General features: G+C 53.7%; 1 protein-coding gene across 1 annotated transcript; it reads right to left on the bottom strand.

Moving 5' to 3' along the window:
- Positions 1–245: 245 nt before the first annotated feature.
- lah (involucrin repeat protein) lies at positions 246–19650 on the bottom strand (the record flags this gene model as incomplete). Its single annotated transcript, XM_057252272.1, has 3 exons — positions 246–1787; positions 1873–13350; positions 13531–19650. The coding sequence occupies 3 exons, from the start codon at positions 19648–19650 to the stop codon at positions 246–248; spliced, it is 19140 nt and encodes a 6379-aa protein (XP_057111597.1).
- Positions 19651–19801: the final 151 nt, after the last annotated feature.

Raw genomic sequence — 19801 nt, 5'->3', positions numbered from 1 at the left:
TTGACACCCGTGGACATTGTCTTATAAAGAACACATGAGAAAATCAAATAGAAACAGGAAAATAAAGAACAAATAACTCCACATATTCACGGTCATCGGCCCTGCAATGACCGTCACGCTAAATGACCCTGACGCCATATCACCAATCGGCGAGGGGAGAAAAACACAAAGATTAGACAATAAGAACAATGATGCAATAAGCACGCATGTAAAGATGGGAGCAATCATGATCAGAGTGTGACGCCTCAGATCACATTGCTCATGTCCATCATAGATGACGGTGCCACACTGTGAGCGATGCTGTGGACCGATTTGGAAGCATCGATAGACATGCGATCGCCGCTCATCATCTTTGATACTTTCTTGTCTTTGCTAGGGCGGGCAATGAGGACCTGGGCGGGGCAGACGACCTCCTCGTCATCACCCTCACCCACATCATTACCCTTTTTGACAACGAGAGGGAAGAGCACGATACGCACAATGGCCTGTTGCGCTTCGAGCTCGCTGTTGTCGTTTGTCAGACCGCTGCGCTCATTCATCAGAGCCGCGTTGAAGTACACTTGGCGTGAAAGGTCGCCATTGGTATCATATTCAGGCTGCAAAGGCGGTAGCATGATGAATTCAGCGAGCTGGGTGCGCATCTCCAAGGATAGACTGACTGCAACCCGCATGATCTTACGGAGGTTATCCAGGAGCTGGGATTCAACATGAGACGGAGGAGGGAGGACCTGCGATAGGGTTTGGAATATCTCCAGAGTAACAGCCTCTGTATCGCTCTCACGTTGCGCAGCAAATGCTGGTCGCCGGGACAGCAGTGTGAGAGTGGTGGCTCGCCAGCGATGCACAGCACGGGTTGGGCCAACCTCGCCCAATTGTTTTTCAAGAGACTTGAGCTTTTGACGCTGCTCCCGGTCCATGCCGAAGAGATAACGGGTGAAGATGTATTCCCAGACCATCGTCATGACTACTGACATGAAGACATCGCGGCGGCGGACACGATCAGATAGGTAGGCATCGGGATCGGAGCCGTCGAGGAGGGCATTGTCGAAACGATCTGCGATCTTTTCGTCCTGCAACTCACTGAGTAGGCGGCAGCGACGCTTATCATTGTGCTTAGAAAAGCGCACAACCCAGGATTGAACATGGCCACACAGCTTCTGGCAGGCAGCATCGAAGTACTCTTCATCACGGAAGACAAGGGCATTGTCATGTACCGAGGCCGCGATTTGTTGTTGGAGCTCTTTCACCTTATCACGAGCCTCCTCAAGTTCGGTACGCAGACGGCGCAATTCGATATCTTTTTGCGCAAGAGCCGACTCGATCTCTTGTCGAACACGATCCTCCACCTGGGATGAGAGTTGAGTGTGTTGTAACCGCAAGTCGGCAAGCTCGCGTGTAGACGACTCGCGCACGGTGGTGACTTCGGCTGCGTGGGCGGCGGCGAGAGCAGAGTTGGACGCGGTCAAACTCTCGTTCTCTTGGGTCAGACGGGTCGTCTCCTTCTGTAGCCATTCCACCGAGTTTTTCAATTGTTCCACCTCCGATTCCCGATCGCGCAGATCGCCGTCGCGAGAGTTGAGCGCACGGTCGCTCTTTCGACGAGCGACGCTGGAATTCCGGAGCTTCTGTTCGGCTTCATCGCGGGCGGCGATCAGGAGGCGGTTTTCAGATATGAGCTGGTCGAGGCGGGTTTCGATGTCTTGCAAGTGTTGCATACTGCGACGGCGGCGGACACTAGGCGGTCGACTGGGCGACCGTGGGGAATTGGGTGTCTCACCCCATCCCTCCTGTAAAAGTTAGTAAACAAAACAAAAACAAAAACAACACAATCACAATTGTAGAAAAAAAAAAAGTAATAAATTAATAACTTACATAGACGTCCGACATATTTCGCAGCGGACGTTTGCCCTTGTCGGTGACGGGGTCGTAAGAGGAGGAAGACGGGAGCTGATCGAGATCGAGATTCGAAGGCTGGGAATCTAGTGCTCGACTAGCCGCCCGCAGATCGCCACTAAGACTGCGATTTACACGACGCAATTTTCCACTGCTGGTACTTGGCTTCAGAATTGGATCTTCAGGTGTCTTTTGAATCTCTTTGAAATTCTCTTTGTTCTCTGTAGGCCAAGCTTCTCGGTCAAAGGCATTGTCCGTAAATTTCCGGACTGGTGTCTGAGGTCGAGGTAAGACATGTTCGGGCTTCATCTCCAGGCGGGGAGTCCCGCGAGCTATGGATCCCTGTCCATCCCGGGGTTCTTGTTCCACAATTGTATCAAGCGGAGTTCGGGGTCGCACATAATCAGTTGGTCCGAAGAGCGATCGAGGAGGCGATGGGGCAAGAGCTGGTAGAGAGGGTTCGTCCAAACTCCAAGTTCTGGGAGTCGACTGATGTCGTCCATGGATTGATGGTGATCGGCGTAGTTCACATAGTTCCTCTCCAGCTTCCCGGGGTGGGAAACGCGTAGGAGAAGAAGGTTCCTCAGTACGAGTCCGCTCATTGGAGAGTTCCGTTGACAATGACAATGGCGCATCTAAGGACCTTTTGCCATGCGTCGGAAGATTGGGCTCCCTAATTGATTCAGCTTCCGTATGAGTATGAGTCTCGGACTGAGCTGTTAGCTCCGATATTGTAGACTCGATTTGTCTTTCGAGACTGCTTGGCAGCCCAGATGTAAAATCATCGGCAATTTCTTTGGGTTCAATGGTCGCTAGGGGTGCTTCCGAGACAGGGATCGCGATATCGCGATTCGCTTCCAATTTTGCTATTGTCTCATCCTCAGCACTATCTTTTAACGACGGTGTTTGCTTCTCCAAAGCTGACCGCCGAAACCCCGCACGCTCGAGGTCGGGAAATAAGTTAGCGATCTTGGATCCACCAGGAGTAGTTGTTCGGTCAGGTGGCTCGATCTCTTTGTCGTGGGAGGGTTCCAGTGAAGGTTCGTCGACTTCTGGAGCAGCTTGCTGTGACTCTTTCTTGTTCTTCTTGGCCTTCTTGTCCTTTTTGCTCGCTAGCAAAGCCCAAGTACCTTCCTCCCCAGCTTCGAATGCCTCTTGCAAAGCCTCGGAGGATGAAGATGGAACAAATTCCCCAATAATCTCCGGCTCGGGAGCTGGAATGTCTGGCTCAGGTTCAGGGTCCACTTCCCTTAATCGCTGGGATTCTTCAAACTTAGCCTGCCAGTCGATTACGGGCCAGTCTTCGTCATTGGCTGACTTTGCTTCTGACGCTTCTGAATCCTCTGCCTTGGATTGGTGCTGTTCGAAAGGCACAATAGTAACATGCTGGTCCGTTTCGATCGCCTTCTCAGTCGATGACTCAGTATCCAGGGATTTGACGGCCTTTTGAGCCTTCTTGGCCTTCTTCTTCGAGGCCTTGCGAGAAAGAGCAAGTTCCTCGCTGACGACAGGCTCTTCATCGGGTTGCGTAGGCTCAACCTGAACTTCTGGCTCGGGTATAGGCTGGTCTCCCATTGGAAGGGGGGTCTCAATTGGCAGCTCTCGCTCCAATGTAGGTTGAGCTTCTGCAACATATTCTTGCTCCCCGGCAGTCTCTGTCGGCAGGGTCTCAGGTTCTGTGGGCAACTCAGCCACATCAGTCTTGGGCTCTTCTTGTTGAGTCAAATCTTTTTCTGTAGCGTCGGCATTCTCCTTAGCCTTGCGCTTGTCCTTCTTTGACATCTTCTTGGACAGAGCTGGCATCACTTCAAGTTCTCGAGGTTGATCCTCAACCAGGCCCTCAAAGACCTCGCGATCAGCTGTTTTCCCAAGATCTTGTGTATCAGCCCCGACGTGAGCTTCATCTTCGTGGACGCTCTTTTCAGCAGGACCCTCGAGTTTAAAGGGCTCATTGTTGGTATTTTGGTCAGTGAGCCCCACATGTGAGGGCGTATCGAGTGTATCCAGAGAGACGATTGCTTCATCTTTCTGGCTTTCTGAAAGTTGCTTGTCTTCCGATACGATGATTTCAGGCTCGGGTTTGGGAACCTCCTGGATTTCTTCCGGGGGAAAGGACTCAGGCTCAGGAGCAGTCTCAGTCGGGGGTACTTCAAGCGTCGCCTCCGGTTCGATAACAGCCTCCGTAGTTGCGGACTCAGCGGTAGGCGCAAGCTCCGTTGGAAGCTCAATAACTGCCTCTGGTTCAGAAGCAGCCTCTGCAGTTGTAGGCTCGATGGTAGGAACATGATCCTCGGTCGTAGGGGAAACCGGCTCAATTACTTCTTGCTTGTCTTGCTTCTTGGCCTTCTTCTTGTCCTTCTTTGACCTTTTCCGAGTGATAGTATCGGCCGCAGCTGAGTCTTCGGCTAGCTCTTTTATAGACTCCTCCGGGTTGTCCTCTAATTTGAGAGGCTCGATAGACTTGGGTGCCTCAATAGACTCTTCCAGGACGTCTTCTTTCAGCTTGGAAGCTGTCAATTCTATTGGTTCGTCCAGAGTTCTTTCTGCCTCAGGCTGCGGCCCTTGAACGATAGGTTGCTCTACCGCTTCCTCTAGAACTTGAGGAGTGACAGTCGAAGGCTCCTCCAGTTCAAGTCGTGGCTCGACGACCTTTTCTTCCTCGAGAAGGGCAGCAGCAGCAGCAGCAGCAGCGGCAGCGGCAGCGGCCTTCTTCCTCTCTTTCTTGCTCAGCTTCTTGGGGACAACCGCCAAATCCGCTTCGAGCTCAGCCGCAGGTTCAGCTGGGGCTTGCTCACTAGATTGCTGGTCATCTAGAACCTCTGTCACAGTCTCGGCAGCTTCCTCGGCCGGCTTGTCTCCTTCCTCGATCTTCAGTTCAGTGGAAGGAAGTTCAAGAGAACGCTCTCCGCTTTCGATTTCTTGGCTTGGAACATGCTGTTCGGTGTCTTCAGAAGGCGTTACAATATCTTTGGCGGCCTCCTCGGCGGCCTCAATAGGCTGCGCTGTAGGCTCCTCTGCGCTAGTGATAGTGTCATCTTGCGTGGTAATTTCGGCGGGCGCTGACTCTGTTGCAATCTCAGCCTCTTGGACAGGAGTTTCAACTGTCTCGGGTGCTGGCTGTTCCTCAGGCTTGGGTTCAACTTCGGGTTCTTGAGCAAGAATCGATTGGCGTTGCTTCTTCTTGTCCTTCTTGCTCTTTTTCTTTGGAACAGTGGCCGCTTCCAACTCTTCAGTAGCAGGAGCAACGGCTTCAGTGTCCTCAGTCGACTCGACAGCGGCAGCTTCTAATTCTTGAGTAAGAGGAGCATTAGCCGCGGCTTCTGGGACACTGATCTCCTTGGCTCTATCAATGTCCTCAGTGGTATAGATAGCGGCACTCTCTTCAATATCCTGTGGGTGATCTCCCGGCTGCTCCTCTAGAACTGGCACTGATTCGACCTCAGCAATAGGCTCGGACTCAGTGGTTTCATTTACCCCCGGCTGGGGCTCGACTAAAGACATAGCTTCAGACTGCTCCTTGTCCTCTGTAGTAGAGGTTTCAGGCTCAGGTACTGCAGCTTCCTCCTCCTCCTCTTCTTTGTTTTTGTTTTTGTGTTTGTTTTTCTTCTTCTTTTGCTTCTTCGAGACAGCCTCAGAAGTCTCCTCTTCCACATGAGATTCTTGTGTCTGTGCCTCAGGGACAACATCAATTGGAACATCCACAGGCGTCTCTTCAATCTCCTTCTCCATGGAGAGATCGTCCGCTTCCGGCACAGACAATTTCTCCTCAACATTCTCTCCATGATCAACTGGTTTGATTTCCTCAAGGGGTGCAGGCTCAGCCAACTCCCCCTCTCGCTCTTGTGCAGTAGGGGCAACATCACCCTCCTGCTGAGTATTTACCTCCACCAACTCGCCGGAATCAACTGAACGCTCAAGCACGGGTTGGGGAGGATATTCTAAAAAAGGATTCTCTATCGGGGTCTGCTCTATCTGCGAAGACATGTATTTATCAGTCGAGGCCGTATCTTGCGCCGTGGCGTCGTAAGTTTCTATGGCGTGGGACTGATGTTCTTTACCGTCATGTTCCGCAGGCGAGGATGCCGGTACGGCTGAAAGTCCAGGGACGTCTGTGTCCGTCGAGGTGAGGACGTTTTCGACGCTGTTGGCCGCATCAATGGGTGAAGCAGGTTCGGTTACCGGGGCAGAAGGCGAATCGGAGGTTGCAGCGTCGTTATCGGCGTCGACATTCTTAGATTGGCGTTTCTTCGCTTTCTTGGCAGCTTTGCGTCGCTCCTTAGCTGACATGCCAGCTTCTTCTTCGATCGGCTCTGTGAGAGAAGGAACAACTGCCTCTGTCTCCTGGGAGGGCGTTGGCTCAGCGTCAACAGTCACTTCAGCAGCCACAGGTTCGTTGGTGGTCTCCTTGAGGTCAGGAGTTTCCTCTTTCGGCATATCGTCGGATACCTTCTCTGTTGTCTCGAGTTCCTCCGCCTTGGCAGCCTCGGTCGTGTTTTCTTGCTCCGGAGCTTCTGCGGGCTGTGTTGGCTCAGAGGCAAGTGTTTCTTGCAATTCTGGGGTCTCAGCTAGAGTATCGGTGGAAGTTTGAGCAATGGGCTCAGATTTGGACTCAGATTCCTGCGCTGTATCTGTGGCAGCAGGGGCGTTGTCGGCCAAGTCCACAGACTTGCCCTTCTTTTTGTTCTTCTTTGCCTTCTTCTTCTGCGCCGCAGTCAAGACAACTTCAGGCTCCTGTGCACTGGGTGACTGGGGCTCTGAGGGAGTCTGTGCATCTTGTTCCGGCTGCTCTGGCAACTCTGCTGAGGAATTTGGCTCCTCGACTTCAGCAGGAATGAGGGCATCAATCTCAGCGGTTGAGACCGGTTCCTGCTCGGTGATCTCTTTGCTTTGTTCAAAGGAAGTGAGTTCTTCGGTCTTCTCTGGGACTTCCGATCCAGCAGGCTCGGCGACTTCTTCGGTCACTGGCAACTCCTTGGCTGATTCTTCGGAGATAACTAAGTCGGTAGGAGCATCCTGGGATTCAGCCTTATCTTCAAGTGCAGATGAATCCTGCTCTGACTTCAGCTCTTCAGACGGGATAGCATCGTCATCAAAAGCGACAGACTTGCGTTGCTTTTTCTTGTCTTTCTTTGCCTTCTTTTTCTGGGCGGGGGTCATTGCCTCCTCCGAAACGGCCTCGGTAGCAGATGCATCAGCAGGGGCATCCTCTTGTGTGACCTCCTCAAGCGAAGGTTCTTCGGCATTAGGCGCCTCTTCTGTCATCTCAGGAGTCTGCGTATCTTTCTCGATCAAGGGCTGTTCGGTTTCCTGGGTCGACTCGGGCTCAGTTGGCTCCTCAACAGGCACAGGCTGTTCTTCTTCGGCGAGAACTGATTGGCGCTTTTTCTTGTCTTTCTTCGCCTTCCGCTTCTGGGCAGGGGTCATCGATACCTCTCCATCGGTCTCGGCTGCGATGGCAGGGGCTGCATCGGCAGGAGCCTCTGACTGCGTGGTCTCTTCCGGAGAGGGCTCCTCAACATTGGACCCTTCTTCTATCGTAATTGGAGTCTGCGCATCTTTTTCGGCAGTGGGATGTTCGTTATCCTGAGTTGACATAGGCTCAGTGGGCTCTACCTGGACAGGTTCAGGCGTAGAATGCTCTTCAGCTGGTGCAGGTGTAACCTCTTCCTCAGCTGGTTCGGGCTTAGATTCCTCAACAGGCACATATTGTTCCTCGTCAGCAACAACTGATTGGCGCTTTTTCTTGTCTTTCCTGGCCTTCCGCTTCTGAGCAGGAGTCATTGACGCCTCTTCAGCGGCCTCGGCAACGGCGGCATCGGCAGAGGCCTCTGGCTGCGCAGTCTCTTCCAGAGAGTGCTCTTCAGCCATAGGTGTTTCTTCCATCACAGTAGGAGTCTCTGCATCTTTATCGAGAGAATGTTGTTCAAGCTCGCGAGATAGCGCAGGTTCTGTGGATTCGGGGACAGGTGTAGGCTCCTCTTCGGCAGGCACAAGCTTAGCCTCCTCCTCCTCAACGGGTGTAGACTGCTCCTCTTCAGCAACAACTGACTGGCGCTTCTTCTTATCTTTCTTAGCCTTCCGCTTCTGAGCAGGAGTCATTGATGCCTCTTCCGCGGTTTCAGTGGCAGCCTCGGCGGCGTCTGCATCAGTAGGAGGTTCCACCTGTGTGATATCTTCCGGGGAGGGCTCTTCGGCCACAGTAGTAGTCTCCGCATCTTTCTCGGGAGAAAGCTGTTCAGGCTCTTGAGATGGCACGGGCTCGGTGGATTCGCCCTCGGCAGGTACAGCTGTATATTCCTCTTCGGCAGGTATTAGCTGAACGTCTTCCTCGGCGGGAACGGCCTTGGGCTCATCCTCAGCGGATGTAGGCTGCTCCTCCCCAGCGGCAACCGATTGGCGCTTCTTCTTGTCTTTCTTAGCTTTCCGCTTCTGAGCAGGAGTCATTGTTGCCTCTTCGGCGGCCTCGGTGGCGGCTGCATCAGCAGGTGCATCGGCCTGCATGATACTTTCCGTGGATGGCTCTTCGGCCACAGTAGTAGTCTCCGCATCTTTCTCGGGAGAAAGCTGTTCAGGCTCTTGAGATGGTGCGGGCTCAGTAGATTCACCTTCCGTGGGCAGAGGTGTGGATTCCTTTTCCGTAGGTGCAAGCTTAACCTCTTCCTCAGCGGATACGGCCTTGGACGCCTCCTCAGCGGATGCAGGTTGCTCTCCTTCAGTGGCAACTGATTGGCGCTTCTTCTTGTTCTTCTTTTTCTTTGACTTGGAAGAAGTTGCCGACTGTTCATCTTCAGCCTGCTCCACCACTGGACTTTCTGTGGATTTCGTAGATTGAGTCTCCTCCACAGCTGGCTCTGATGCAGACTCTGTTGGCTTGTCGTCGAGGAGTTTGTCTAAGGCAGGCTCCTCGCTGATAGCTGAATCAAGCTTTTGTTCTTCCTTGGGGGTTTCTGTGGAAACAACTTCAACCGTCGGCGGCTCTGGGGCGGTTTCCTTGTCCTCATCTTGAACATCAACAACGTTTTCAGTAATCTCTGGGGTGGGGATGGCCTCATCTGCAGGTGCCTCCGGGGCAAGTTCTGAGTCGAGATTTGGCACATCCGGAGCTTGTGCCTCTTCGGTCTTGGTCTCAGCGTCAAGACCACGGGCCGCCTCAGGCTCTGCGGACTCATCAACACCCGCAATGGCTTCTCCGGTAGGAGTAGCCTCACTATCGGGCAAAATGTCACCAGATTGTTCGACACTCTTTTCCTCAGTAGAAGTAGGCTCGACCTCAAGCGTGGGCTGCTCATCAAGCTGCACAGACTCTTGCTTCTGCTGCTTCTTCTTGTTTTTCTTGGCCTTCTTCCTCTCAGCAGCAGTCATTGTGACCTCGGATTCGGAGGATTTTTCATGTGCTTTGGGGACATCAGCCTCTGCAGCATCAACCGAGGGTTCTTCAGTAAGCACTGGTGTCACAACCTCGCTCTTCGGCTCCTCTGCCTTCAAGACATCGTCCTGTTGGTCAACATCCTTAGGCATGTCGACAGGATCGGTGGCTTCTTCTGATACAAGTGGAAGATCAGCGATAGCTTCGGTTGCCTCGACCCCAGATGATGGGGCAGCGTCTTCTACCGGGGGCTCGGCCGCAGCGGGAGGCTCGATGTCTTTGGTTAGCTCGATAGTCTCAGTATCGATTAGCAGAAGAGTATCTTCAGTGGGTGGAGCCGTCTCAGGCTCGTTTGTAGATGCAGGCGCAGCACCTTGTTCATTATCAGCAAGCTCGGAAGACACTGGCGCAGAGACGTCGGTTGGAGCAAGATTATCAATTTCCACGGCAGGCGCAATATCCTTGCTTGGCTCAGCGGATTCGGTATCGGCCGCAGGCGCGGTATCAACGGGCTTTGCATCTTCGGTATTAGAACTAATGCTTTCTTCCTGCGCCTTCTGCTGCTTCTTTTTCGCCTTCTTGGCCTTCTTCTTCTCCGCGGCGGTCATAGGGACCTCTGGCTCGGCCGGAGATTCTTCGGCTTTGGGCTGCTCCTCTGATGCGGTCGGCTCTTCTCTAGGTATCTCTGCCTCGGTTGTCTGTGCCGTTGTCTCCGGAAGAGATGTAGGAGAAGCTTCTTCCTGGAGCGGTACAATCTCGGAAATTTGCTCGGGCTCGGGAATTTGCTCGGGCTGAAGTACTTTTTCGACCTCGATGGGCAGTTTCATCTCACTCTCTTGAGGCGCATCCACCGGTACGTCTTCGATGACAAGAGGTGTTTCCTTGGCTATATCCTCAGCGGCAGTTTCGATTTCAGGTGCCGGTGAGGTAGACTCTGTAGGCTTCTCTTCGTCCGGAATGGAAGATTGACTCTGATTGCCCTTCTTCTTATTCTTCTTAGCCTTCTTCTTCTGAGCCGCAGTCAAGGGGACTTCGGGCTCGGTTTCAACTTCAAGTCTAGGTTCAGCTGGAGCTTCGGCTTCAGCTTCGGGTTGAGTCTCAACAGTAAAAGGCTCGGAAATTCCGCGAGAAGTCTCAACGGAGTCTGGGAATTCAACGCTAGGCTGGGCATCAATGACAGCTGGCTCTGACAGTTCATCGGATGGCCCCGCGGGGCCCACTGATTCGGTCACGACATGTGTTGTAGCCTCCACAGCGGTCTCCAATGGGATTTGCTCCTGCTCCTGGGTAGGTGCAGGCTTCTCGACGGTGTTTTCGAAGGATTGCTCAACATCCTTGGCGGGCTGGTCAAGATTTTCAGGATCAGAAGGTAAGGCTTCACCGCCAATTGGAGGGGATTGGGTATCTGCAGGTTCGGCAGCAGGTGATTGCTCAAGTTCGAGCTGTTGAATTTCTGACTGAGATTCAGTCTCGGGAGAGGGCGTTTCAGCGGAAGTTTGATTCTCTTCGATGGCAGCGGATTTACGATTCTTCTTCTTTTTGTTTTTTCGCTTCTCCGCCTTGGTTTCCGAAGCCTCTGCGGAGGAATCTGCAGCCACTTCGATGGGAGGCTCCGATTCAGGCTCTTTTTCTTCGGTGGGCTGTGGAATCTGTTCTTCAACAGCCTCTTCGAAGTTGTCTTCACCTTCGGTGTCTTCTTTGGGTGTGTCAGGACTTTTAGGGGTGGTGTGCTCGAGGGAGGCCTCTGGAGTAGGGTCTTCAGTTGGCTTCGCAGTATCTTCCAAGCTGCGAGATACTTGCTCCGCTTCTGTTTGAGTGGCATCGGGAATTTGGGTTTCATTGGCGTCGGTGAAAACAGGATCCGGGATTTGCTCTTCCTCAATGGACAGACTGGGATCTGCGGAAACAGGTAAAACAGATTCTTCGGCCGATACCTGCTCCATGGGCTCAACCAGCTCTCCGGCTTCCTTCTGATTTTGAGCTTGCTCTGCATCGATTGCAGCAGATGAAATCGCAGCCTGGTCAGAGATGTTCTCAGGCACTTCGGAGGAAGTAGCAATATCTTCGGGCAAGGGCGCAACCACAATCTCTTCGGTAGGCTCAGGTGCTTTGTCTTCTTGTTGGCCCTCAATCTCCTTGGAGGCAGGAGTATCATCTGCAGGCTCTTCAGTAGTAGATGCGTTTTTAGACTTCCTCTTCTGCTTCTTCTTGTCGCGCTTAGCCTTCTTAGTCGATGATGCAGTGTCCTCATCCTTTTCAGTTTCGGTAGGCGTCACCTGAGTAGACTCGAGTTCGGGAGCGGTGACAACTTCTGGTTGTTGAGTTGCTGCAACCAAAGGCTCAAGCTCGCGAGAGGCCTCGATGGACTCACTCTCTGATTGCGCAGGAACAGCAACCTCAGGGTCAATAGGTGCGCTCTCGATAGGTGCGGACTCAACAGGAGTAGCTTCAGCAACAGGCTCATCAACCTTGAGCTCAGGTGCAACCTCACGGGATGACTCAACAGCCTCAGCCTCGAATTTCTCAGGAACAGCAACCTCAGGGTCAGCAGAAATAGCTTCAGCCACAGGCACCTCGGCAGCAGTGTCCTGCACCAACTCCTTGGACAAATCTTCCTGCGCGAGCGGTTCCTCTGGGGTTTCCAAATCCGCATTCTGACCCTCGCTCTTCTTGCCGTTCTTCTCATTTTCCTTTTTAGAAGACTGGGTAGCCGAGCCCTCATCGGGAGCAACATCTGTCTCGGGCTCAGGTTGAGCATCAGAAGACTCAACAGGCTGTTTGGTAGATTCAGGAACAAATTCCTTGGCTGAGTCAGTCTCCGGGTGCACAGATTCCAGTGCAGCGGGAACATTCTCTTCGATGGCAGTAACGGGCTCACTAGATGCCTCGTCAACGACGGGGGCCTCGTCATGGTCGTGAGAGGAGTCTTCAGCGGCAACGGCTGCATCGACAAAATCACTGAAGCCACGGGCATTCGTGGGTTCGTCTGCAGGCAAGGAGTGAGACTTATCATGCTCCTTGACAGCGGTAATGGCAGCTGCACCGACAACACCGGCAAAGCCAGCACCCTTGGCGAAGTCCACAGCGCCGCTAAAGAACGAATCTTTTTCTTGAGTCGGGGTTTCCGGCTCAGTCCGTGGACGGGACACGCCCTCAAGAGCGTCAAGCGCACGCTGCGTTTCTTGCTCCCTAGTGCCAACACCAACCATGGAGCCTTCTGCGGAAGGCAGAGCGGCCAGCGTAGGTGAAGGAGGCAACTCGTCCAGAACAGCGGGGTCCTGCAGGAGCTCAGATGGTGAATGGAATTCATATCTGGGCCTCTCCTTCCTTGCGTCATGGAAGTGTCCAGCGGTAGGCGTGGTCTGCTGCGAGCCGAGGAGATCAAGGTCTCTATCATGGTTAGCTTGGTCAGTTGAAATCATCAGACCGACCGGCCGCTGGTTGTCCATTATTGAGCGGCTCAGGTCCACATGCTCCCAGCTCTTGAGGCCATCGTCGTCGTGGAGGGATCTTAGGTCCTCTACTGACTGGATGCGGGAGGAGCTCTTGCTTGACGGGAGCGACGGCAAGGGCTCCTCGATCTTAGGCTCGCCCTTGATTAAACTGTGGCGCTCGACGAGGAATAGAGGGCGGATCTCGCGCGAGTTTCGGAACTCGCTTGACCCGGGCCGGCGGCGTTGCTGGCTTGGGGAGCCTGGTGAAGTGATGGCGGCAGGCTGTTCAATAGGGACTGCGCGCGTGAGACCTGGGGAAGTTGGGGGCCGGCGGAAGTGGAGAGGCACGGCTGTAGGTGATTCGTTGATGTACTTGGCCACGGAGTGTCGGCGTTGCTTGGGGGATCGGGACCCCTGTGGGTGGCTTGTTTCAGGTGAAGCGGGGCGGCTCAGAGACTTCGGGGTCAGGTCAAGGGTCTTCTCTGTGGCTGGGGGAGATGTGGAGTGACTCCGGGGTCTTTGCGCAATCTCATTCAGTCCTGATGCTGCAGCGAAAACGGGTGGAAGCCACAAAGCACCGTGATCCTCGCGATCAGCCGCTAGAATTTCAGGGTCCCTCTTTAAAAAAGATTCGTCGAAATTGTCACTATGTTCGTCCTGCACATGGAAAAGAACCAGTAAAAGCTTAGTACATTTCTGTTTTTGTTCGGGTTTTGTGGTTTTTGTGCAAAAGCTGGTTAGATCAACCAGCGAGCAAAAGGGAAACTATATGGCACAATAAAGTGTACAACCAAAATCACAACATAAGTAAGTAAAAGAAAAGTTCAGATGCTATACCTTCTCAGATTCCCGTTTCCTTCCCGAATCCACGATTTCCTCGTACCGATGCCGACGCCGCTCTTCCTTTTGCTGTCTGCTGGACCTGTACTCCTCCAGATTTGTGTCATCCTGAGTACCCTTCTCCTTGTCTGACACGTAGCGATCCAAGTCATCTCCATTGCTAGAGCTGCGGTGCTTAGAAGAACGCTTCTTATGGCGACGACGTTCATCGTCCACACCAGCTTCAGATATGGCTTCGCGGGATGATCGCTTGTCCAGTGAGGAAGAGCGAGATCGGTCAGACCGAACTCGCTCAGCTGGAGCCGATACCTGCGAACCGAAAATACTCCTCAAAAAGCCACCACTCTTTTCTTTTTCATCTTTGCCTCGGCGCTTCTCCCGGGATTCGTCAATCCGAGCTGGAGAAGAGGTTATAGAGGCATTATCATCAAAGTCGGCTTCCCGGGATGAGCGGTGGCGATGCTTGCGGCGCTCAGACTTCTCATCCCCAATGTCCGTAATAGCGGAGCGAGCATCGTCATCAAGAGGGATGGTGTCGCTTTCATGCTTTGATCGACGCTTGCGACGTCTTTTCTTCTCCTCGCCACCTTCCACGTCGTCGGGGGCAGCTTCAACATCACGACGTGGATCGAAATGATCACCACTGCGGCGTGACTTAGCTGATTCGGAGACGACAGAACGAGGGTCGTCACGAGACCCAGACACATCCCGCGAAGCGGATATATTAAAGTCATCTCCGCTGCGTCGAGACCGGCGAGATTTGCTGGTCTCATCTTTCGAGACAGGTGCAGAGAAAACAGACCGGTTATCGTCGTGAGATTCGGAGATCTCTCGCGATATGGGGATATCGTAGTCATCCCCATTACGTCCCGATTTCCTTGGCTTCGATAGCTCGTACTCATTGCCCGCAGGAGTAGAGATAATCGAGCGGGTGTCATCCCGAGATTCAGATGGTTCGCGTGATTCGTAGATCTCGAAGTCGTCGCCGCTCCGTCGAGATTTGCGGGACTTGGACCTGGAGGTCTCATCCTTCGAAACAGGAGCAGATATAATAGAGAAAGAATCATAACGAGACTCTGGAACAACTGACGCTGGGTATTCAGCAAAGCCGAAGTCATCTCCACCCCTGGATTTCCTGGATTTGGACTTGAATGTTTCATCCTTCGAAACAGGAGCAGAGATGACAGAATAAGAGTCATCCCGAGATGGAGATGCCTCAGGTGACTCGTAAATCTCAAAGTCGTCGCCGCTGCGCCGGGACTTACGGGGCTTCGATGTCTCATCTTCCAAACTAGGAGACTCAACAAGTCCCTGCTCTTGGAACTCGGGAAGATCGGAAACATCGCCGCCCCGTCTCCACTTGGTCGCGGTCTCTGGGTCCGTAGCAACAGGCGCCGGCGCTGAGACCACGGATCTCTTGTCAATCAAGTCCCTAGAATCGGCTGTATCAAAGCCGCCAGGCATCGAGAAGACATCTATCTCTTTTTCAGGCGAAGCAGTACGATCGCGCTTGCCATATTTGCCATTCAGTTGCTCGATAACCTCCTGTGCAATAGAGGGACTGTCAAGGCGTCCCGAGGCGATATCCCGATTGCTTGAGAAGGATTCCGGCTCGGCGAAGAAAAGTTCATCCTTGTCCTGCACCGCATGCCCGGGAGCGGCGGTGGTATCCTTAGTAGACTTGGGATCAACTTCTTCAACCTCGCCCTCGACAAAGCCGTGGGGCTCCTTCCGAGCCGATACAGACCACGGCGAGGTAAATGTGTGTTCATCCTCCGATCCAGGAGGGGAAGTGCGGGTGTGGTAGGATGGGTTGTCTGTGATCAGAGTGGGGTCGAACCCAGCTGCGGCCGTCGCAGCAGCGATTGTAGCGGCGAATTCAATGTCAGTACCGTAATCCGAATTGCCAGAGATATCCTTGGCTTGGGATATTTCGGATGCTGGGAGAGGAACATCAGCGGGTGAAATTTCGATAGGGGAAATATCATGCTCGAGAGGATCCTGTTCAGAAGAAGATAGGATCTCGTATTCGTGGGTCTCGTGTTCGCCCCAGGAGACGCGGGAGCCGGTCGGTTGTTCGCGAGGCTGGGTATCATAAGATTTATTTACAGGGGCGGTTGGGGAGGTAGCGTCGCGAACAGAACCACCGTTCACGCTCTGGGGAGGAGTTGGCTCAATGAAGTTCAGCGCAGGAACTGGCCACGGGAGCCGGTCCACGTTTTGATAGGGCTCGTATGTATAATCTGGCTCTGTCTCTGGCTCTTTCGGTGCAGACTCCTCATGTGTACGTGGCTCTACCTCCACAATTGTTGGCATATTAGTGGGGCTACGGTTGCGAGAATTGTCATCTGAATGGTGTCGTATCTCCTCAGGGGCATAAAATTCTGCGTAATTGTCATAAACATTTGCTGGGCGGGGAGATCGAGGAGACGCTTTCTTCTGGTCTTCGCGATGTTCCACCGTGGTCACTTCATCGATAGGCTGAGTGGGCTTGAAGCGCGACACAGTCGAAGTATCCGCCAATGCATCCATATTGCGCTTCCGCTCAGCCCGACGTTTCTCTCGGCTCTCATTATATCGCTGGCTAGCTTCGGAGGCTTCATCATCGTCTGTCTTGTGAGAGACTAAAGTGCTGGCAGCAGCAACGCCAACAGCTCCGGCAGCCGCTACACCAACCCAGGATGAGGAGTCATTTCTTCTGTCGTCGGCATACCGGCGCTCATCATCCTCTCGCTCCTTTCTGCGGCGCTCTCGGCGCTCAGCTTCCTGTTGGGCCGCCTCTTCCTCCCGGTCAATCAGTTGAACCGGTTGATTAGCAAATTCATCCCGGTAGTTATTGTCACGGCGAGAAAGGTGACGTTCTCTCTCTGCTTGCTCTTCTGTCAAGTCAAATTGCACGGAGGCTTGATCCTTTGTGGTGAACCGGCGCCTAAGATTGGAAGCAGTTTCCTGGGTGGGGAAAACGGGAGAGGAATCACTGCGTCGAGGCTTCCGGCGGTCGGCATATGTTGATCCTTCTGGTGCCCATGCTGCATCACGAGAGCCTTGGAACCGCGGATCATATTGTTCAGCCCCACTGGCGAAGATGGGTGGAGCTGCCCGGGCACTGTACACGGGGATCGATCCCGGAACAGGCCCCTGGGTAGTGTACACTGATTGAGAGACGGGGGTGAAAGGCTGAGGCTGCTGAAGGGGAATGGGTCCTGGGCGGATGAGAGTTGGTTCCCCGGCAGATACAGATGGGGACATCTTTGCAACATCAAAGCGAGAGGGATCAGAAGTAGGCATTGGGTAAACGTGCTGCAGGCTCCCGGAGCTACTTTGGGGCTCGCTATCACGACGAGCAGAAGAAATTGCAGCGGCTCCAATAGCGCCAGCGCCAGCCATGAGAGCGGCATTTGTAGCACTCGACCGCTTGTCCTCCTTCCTTTGCTTCTTTTTGTCTTTCTTGCTTCCCCATCTCCAGCCCCATTTGCTGCTGGCGGAGTCGGAGGAAGACTCAACGCTGCTTCCTCCGAAGGCGAGTGCAGAGCTTACACTTGAAGAAGACTGGTCCTCTGACTCATCGACCCATTCTTCGTCCTGTGTGGTAGATTGGGCATAGTTGGAATGTCGAGATCGAGCTGTGTACATCTGGCCTGCGCTGCGCCCGTGACCATGTGGTGACGAGCCAGCCAAACGGGTTGCCGTGTCGCTTAGTTCCAGCAACGCCGCATCAACATCTTTACCCTTCTTTCCCTTCTTCTTGGACTTAGAGTACTTCTTCGAGAACCCATCCCCAAAGGCAAGATCGTTGTCCAATGAAGATGATGAAGAGCCACTCTTGAAAGAGAAGAAACCACTGCGCTTCTTGGTATGACGCTTCTTCTTGTTCTCAGAAGCAGCGGTGAAGAAAGACCCGATACCACCAGCGATAGACTTCTTGCCAGGCTTGGGGATATTGACAAAGGATGAGGACGAGGACGAATCCTTTCGGCGATGTCGTCTTCCAGGCGAACGACTGCGGGAGCGATTGCGCGACTTCGCTACAGCCAGCGCAGCCCCACCCACCGCGGCACCAATTGCGGCCTCCTTCAGATACGAATGCCGGCCAGATTGAGAGGAAGATCGCGATCTGGAACGTGTGTGTCGAGAATTTCCAGATTGGGATGCATACTTTGAATCTGCATAATGGTCTCTTTGGGGACTGCGGCCAGAACGGCGGGTCACACCACGAGAAGTATGGCTCTTCCGGTCTTCTTCCTCCTCATGGGAGGAGTTCACTCGTCCGGAACGAAGGCTGTAAGAATCGTCAAACTCCTTGTTCGAGAAGAGTGACTTGGTCGCATAAGCGGCTAGCGCGCCATTTAGCCACGAGGAAGATTTCTTAGACTTTGGCCGTCGGCGGCTCTCATCTTCGGAAGAGTTATATCGACTATTTTTGCTGATTCTAGAGCTACCACTGCTTCGCCGATCGGGGGATTGTCGGCGGCGGCTGTGATAATGGTGCTTGCGAGGCGCATCGGCGGAGGTTGTGCCAGGTTGGAAACAGTATTTGCACACACCGATAGATTCCGTGTAGTCCTCGAATCTTCCAACAGCCTCGGGGTCACGCCAGAAATCAACAAATCTTCCCATGGGGCCGCGCTGACGCTCTTGAAAAGCTAGCGCGCTGGGTCCATGGGGATAGAAACCCGGGTTGTGGGCAGCATTAACAGCGTATCCACCTGCACCTGCAGCATATATAGCATTATTGTTACCAGGGGCATACGGTAGCATACCACCAACTTGAGAAGCTGGCCCGTTGTGCTGGAGGGCATATTGTGGTCCGTGCTCGGGGCTGGAGGAGTGATGGTGATGACCCATCATGTACCCTGTTGCAGCACCTGCAGCCGCAATACCGACACCTTCACTAAAGCTATGGGAATGGGACGGCTTGGGGGGAGAATTATTGCCACCGCTTGCCACGGGCTGATTGTATTGCATTGGCTGGTTGGGTGGAATTGGCTGGCCGTGAACCATTTGCTGACCTTGCTGACCGTACGAAGTAGTGTGCTCCGCAAATGAATACGACTCAGAGTGGGACATCATACTCCCAATACCATACGTGGCAGCTCCAACAGCGGCAGCAGGAAGAATGCCTGACGACGAAGGCTTCGGGGGCATAGACTGTTGCGGGGGTCCAGATGAAGGCAATACCGGTGGCTGGCCTGGCTGCGTCGGAGCATGGAAATTATCGTCGAAATAGGCCGCCGCCGCACCAGTCTCGCCCAGACTACTAGGCTCTGGCGGTGGGTTAGCCGATGGAGATGCTGCCATCAAGTGTGCTTGGGTGTTAGGAAGCACACTTGGGGGAGCCGGCCGAATACCGGGCTGGTGCTCAACAGACTGGCCTTGGTCACCATAATAGTCCGCCGCAGCGCCGGCGGGGTTGGGTGGGGGATACGGGGCAGCACTTTGCTCTGGAAACTGTCCGGGAAATTGGTGCTGCACATGCGAATCATACAGAATTTCATGCGCTGGCGGATGGCCTCCGGATGGTGTCCCGTTATCGTATTGCATGGGGAATTGCGAGAATCCCGGGGCGCCAATTTCGGCGGCAAAATGCGCGCCGGTGGCGCTAGACGGTATGCCCGTGGAAATCGGGGGCACATACGGATCCCCTGGCTGGGCGCGAGAACGCTCGCCACGGTCGCGCTCCCGATTCAAGTCATCGTCCATAGTGTCCTGTGTTCCCCGACGGCTCCTTCGCTTCTCACGCTCTGGGCTTTCGGATCGGTCCAGGTCGCGCCGACGAGAACTCTTGCTTTCCCGTTCACTGTCTCTGCGTTTCGATGTGCGTTCAATGTAGTAGCGATCGGAATCATCAATGGGTTCTGGCTCAGCGGTCACATAGGTTGATGCGATGGACTCGCCTGCGATACTAGGTGGGCCACGCTTACTGCGGGAAGCCGACGGCGGATAAGACGACAAATCACCCAGGCCGCGGTCACGGTCGTCACCCCGTGAGGACTTGCGACTTGAGATTGATCTTGTGTCGGACTTATCTTTTTCGTACTTGCGCCGGCTGCTCTTGGAACTGCTGCGAACGTCGGATGAGGACGACGAGCGGCCCCCGCCCATCAGGGCTTTGAACATGGTGGGCAATTAATTGGGGTAGTCAGAGCAAACCATGTGGAAGGAAAGGAATGTAATGGTTGGAATGGAGGGGGAGGGGTATGGGGAGGAAGTGTTAGTTGTAAGTCAGAGGGAATGCAATGTTATGAGTTTGTTTGGGGGAGTAAACAAC

Source organism: Penicillium vulpinum (assembly GCF_028829585.1).
Source record: "Penicillium vulpinum strain IBT 29486 chromosome Unknown utg000002l_segment0_segment0, whole genome shotgun sequence".
Lineage (NCBI taxonomy): Eukaryota > Fungi > Ascomycota > Eurotiomycetes > Eurotiales > Aspergillaceae > Penicillium > Penicillium vulpinum.
Note: the sequence above shows the minus strand (reverse complement) of the source record. Positions and strands in the feature narration are given on the sequence as shown.